Source organism: Quercus suber, unplaced genomic scaffold (genome assembly GCF_002906115.3).
Source record: "Quercus suber isolate HL8 unplaced genomic scaffold, Cork oak 2.0 scaffold_196, whole genome shotgun sequence".
In the NCBI taxonomy this organism is placed as follows: Eukaryota; Viridiplantae; Streptophyta; class Magnoliopsida; order Fagales; family Fagaceae; genus Quercus; species Quercus suber.
The window spans coordinates 408,604-413,267 of NW_027069654.1; the positions used below are offsets into that span (position 1 = coordinate 408,604).

Genomic DNA, 4,664 nt, shown 5'->3' on the forward strand with positions numbered 1-4,664 from the left:
AAGATTTTATATATTTGCGTGTTTTTTTTTTCAATTTATGAAATTTTTTATTATAAGATTTTGTATAATTTAAATTTTATAATGACCACATTGGAAAAAATTCCTAGAGTTGCCACTTGTTGAATTTGAGTGGGCATGTTTATTAACACAATAATTAGTTAATTAATTATTAACATTACAAGCTTGTAATCTCATGCATATGCATGGATACACTTAAAAATATACAATAAGATGCATAATATAATTCTTATATATATAATTTAAATATTATTAATAGTTATTTTTTTATATTTTTTTAACTCTTTAAAAAATTATTGTGAAACACTTTTTTTTTATTCATTTATTTTAAACTCTTTTGTTTTTGTACTTAATAATTTACTTGAATGAATATTTATGATGTGATCCCACATTTTATTCTAAAATTAAGAAATAAAAATTTTTAAAATTAAATAATTTAGGAGCAAAATTGGAACTCTAATTTGAAATTCTAATTTGAGTTTCTTTCAGTTTCACTTATTATTATTATTATTATTATTATAGATTACTTGACAATTTCTTTATTTAATTGTTGACGCGATTCTTTCTCAAAAAAAAAAAAAAAATTTGTTAATGCGATTAATGTCACATAAATTGCTGTTAGTTTTGCTAGGCCATTGACTCTCAACATTCGTCATTTTTTAATATCTTGGTTTTGCTTGACACTTTGCTTGGTACGTTTTGTTGATGGAAATTTCAAAGATACAGACATAAAGCAGGAGCCTCCTGTATGCGGTACTAGGGCCCCACCCCATCCAACAGCAAAGACATAATTAAACAATTATGGCATTCATATCATAGTCTGGACTCTGGACACGGACACAGTCACTCGAACGTGGAGTCATTCCATCATAATTACCAAGGCCAAGGGACTATATTTGGAAGAAAAGTGAGATATAGAGGCATAGCCATTTTAATGGCACATGAAGGTGTAGTATCATTCTACCATTTCTCAACCTAAGGATAATAAGTTAATAACGGATGTAGCTAGTATAGTTTTTTTTTATTATTTTTATGAGCACTAATTAGTTTACACATATAAAGTGTGGGCATTTTTTAAAAATGAAAATATTATGGTTATGCAAAACGTGGGTATTGTGCAAATGAGTGTACATAAAAAGTAAAAATTCGAGAGCAAGTCACTTTTTATCGTGATGAGTTAAACTTCTGCGCTAAATAACCCTGCTAACTCCGGTACTAATGCATCTCACACCACTTAAACCCAAGCATTAAGTCAAAGCAGAGAAGATGGTGGTAAGGAGGAGAATGTGAGAAGAAAAAGATCTGTACATGCAGTAAAGTTTGAGAGAGAGAGAGAATGGAATGATGCATGGACAGTCAGTAAGTATGTTAGAATGGTAATGTATATTTGAAGTATTAATTAGGTGAAAAAGAAAAGAGGGAGGAGGGGCAGAGAGAAGGAGAGGGGCAGTTCGGATTGAGAATAAGTGTGAAAGGCACGAGACGTAAAGAGAACAATAAATGAGAGAAGGGTAAAGAAAGTGTGATGAGGCTTATGATAACCCTCATCACCGTCACGTCGTTTTTCCTTCGCTACTCCCAAAAACCCTCCCAGAATTCCACGCTTCCTCTTCTTTCTCACTCTTAGCAACCCTTCTTTGCCTTTTCCTTCGTTTTCTCTTTTCTCTTTTCTCTTTTCTTTTTATATTTTCATTTTTCTTTTGTCTTTTCTTTCTCTCTCTCCCTCTAGCCTAGTCAACCTCATGTGTGTTCCGCACTTTGTTCCATATTAAACCAACACCATTCTCTCTCTCTCTCTCCCTCTCTCTCTAAAGTGATCAATCCCCATCTCTGATTTTCTGAAACACAAATACTCACTATTTCAGCTTAACTAACCAAATTTCAGCATTGGCTCTCTCTTTAAAAGCATCAATACATACTATTTATAAACTATATGTCTATTTCCTATGTGAGGGAGGTAATGATTCCTATTTCATAACCCCACCATTCTTGCATGCTCTATTCCCATATTTACTACTCCAACACCATTCTTTAACCCACCGTATCAAAAACCCTTTTCCCCTCTAGGGAAAGAGAGAGACTAGGTGTATTTAATTAAAGCCCTGCTTTACTCTCCTGCTTCTTCTTCCATTACATATACCTCTTCATCTACATCACAAACCCCCTTCAATATATTCAGCTCTACTTATAGAGAGAGAAAGAAATTGTTCCTTCTTTTAGTCTATCAAAATGTGGATGATGGGTTATAATGATGGTGGAGAGTTCAACATGCCTGACTCATTCAATGGCCGGAAACTTAGGCCTCTCATTCCAAGGCCACTGCCTTCTACCAACAACATCAACAACAACAACAACTCGACCACAAACACTCACTGCTTAAGCCGTATACATGGCACCGATTTCTTTTCACAATGTCAACATCTGCAGGGTATGCAATAGTTTGTCATTTATATGTGTGTGTATATTTGTGTGTCAGAGTGAGAGTGATTAGTATTTTTCCTTGTGTATGTTTGTGTGTTTCATTTGGCTATTTGTTGCAGCAGCTGTGTCTGAGCAGAACAAGATGAGAGAGTTCAACACTCCACCTGTTGTGGTGAGCTCAAGGTGGAATCCAACACCGGAGCAGTTGAGGGCTCTCGAAGAATTATATCGACGTGGGACTCGAACACCGTCGGCTGAGCAAATTCAGCATATTACTGCACAGCTTCGGAGATATGGTAAGATTGAAGGGAAGAATGTTTTCTACTGGTTCCAAAATCACAAGGCCAGAGAGAGGCAGAAACGCCGCCGTCAAATGGATTTGGCTTCGGATGACCACCACCGTGATAATATTGAAAACTTAAACAGGAAAGAATTAGGTAAAACCCATGTAGAATAATTAACTTTAATATGTTATTATTATTATTATGATCACCACAGCCACTAGTACAGTTCATGTTAGAGAGAGAAAGAGAGACAGGACAATTTTGTATGGCTTTTTACTTTACATTTTGTTCTTAGATATGTTTGATTTGTAATTTTGTATTACTTTTTTCTATTCTGATTGTTGTCTGGGATGTAAAGTTGTATTCTTTTTGTTTTTCTTTTTGTCTACAGGGGCAAATAGGACAGTGTTTGAAGTTGAACAGACCAAGAACTGGGCACCCCATACAAACTGCAGTACGCTTGCAGAGGTCTATTTCTACCTTCCTTTGTCTGTCTTTCTCCATACTCTATTTCTCCTTTTTGAACTTGGAATCCCTTTAGTCTCTAAAAAGTATGTAAGAAGGAATTAAACTTGGATAATTTGCATATGATTACTAGCTAGATCATTGTTGAGTTTATAATCTTAAAAAGGTGATATAGTCACTAGGGAACCAGCAAAATGCTTTGTTTGTTGGGAAATGAAAAGGGTCCAAAAGCTGCATTTCTTCCTTTCTGTCGGGACTTCTGTTATGAAACTTAGCTGGGATTTTGGGTCCTGTGCTTTTTCATGTCAATTAGGCTAGTACTGTTTAGGGCACCCACCTTAACATTCTATAGAAATGAGCACCTTGTGATTGAAAGGACCATGCTAACCCTAGCTGAGACGCTAGTACTACTTTGTTTTTCATGGACCATGAACTTTGTCCTGAATGCTGACTTTATTTCTCAAGACAGTTAAGGAGTGCCCAATTGAAATTGTCTCATTCTATTTATCAAAAAATGTTTCAGATTTGGAGATTTCATGTGATTGCATGTCTATAATTATTTTTCAGGAATCTGTTTCAATACAAAGGTCAGCAAAAGCAGCAGTGGCAGAATGTATGACAGATGGATGGATCCAATTCGATGAAGGAGAATTACAACAAAGAAGAAACTTTGTGGAAAGGAATGCCACGCGGCAGATAATGCAGTTGACTTGTCCTCCTCATCTCACCCACCTCATAAACACCCCTACTTCATCTACTACTACTGCTACTACTACCACAACCCAAGCTACAGTGAGAACTACAATGGAACAAAAGCTCATTAAGACTCGTGACTTGAACATCTTTATAGCACCCTATAGAGAAAATGGTATCAACTACTTTAACAGTAGTGTCAGCAATGAAGAAGATGGATGTGGGGAATCTCAAACTCTTCAACTCTTTCCACTTCGGAGCAGCAGTGATGGCAACAATAACATTAACGAAAGGGAGACTGATATATCAGTTTCAGCCATGAATGCCAACTTCACTCCTTTCCAATTTTTTGAGTTTCTTCCATTGAAGAACTAAAACCAAAGGGAAATTACTTTATGGGGGGTGACAGCCAATGGTTCGCTTATCAAATTGCTATGTATGGAAGATGATAGGTTTGAGTTTGGATGTTGTAATCTTGTTGGAAAATGGGACTTTTTTTTTTTCTTTCTTTTTTCTTTTCTTTATTGCTAATGATGTAACATTTCATGGATTTGCAATGGTAAAATGCGGGTATAAAATAAGGTTGCCTTAAAATGCATTTGGACCATGTTGGTTGAATGAATGAAAACAAAACATTTTAGAGAATATTACATAGGCTAAATGTTGACAGATATATGGGCCTTGTTTTAGAAATTTGATGTGTCATGTGCTTGCAATATTCATGAGAGAGAGAGAGATGGGTCATCGAATGGAGGGTCTGAAATGGAAACGTATGTGAGTTTG

At 35.5% G+C, this 4,664-nt stretch overlaps 1 protein-coding gene across 1 annotated transcript; it reads left to right on the forward strand.

Annotated features, from left to right (window-relative positions):
• The first annotated feature begins 2,065 nt into the window (after positions 1-2,065).
• On the forward strand, positions 2,066-4,310 carry LOC111993349 (WUSCHEL-related homeobox 1). The gene is made up of 4 exons (XM_024025193.2): positions 2,066-2,446; positions 2,559-2,876; positions 3,115-3,191; positions 3,756-4,310. Exons 1-4 carry the CDS (start codon positions 2,248-2,250, stop codon positions 4,254-4,256), a joined length of 1,095 nt encoding a protein of 364 aa, XP_023880961.1. The 5' UTR covers positions 2,066-2,247; the 3' UTR covers positions 4,257-4,310.
• The last annotated feature ends 354 nt before the right edge of the window (positions 4,311-4,664 follow it).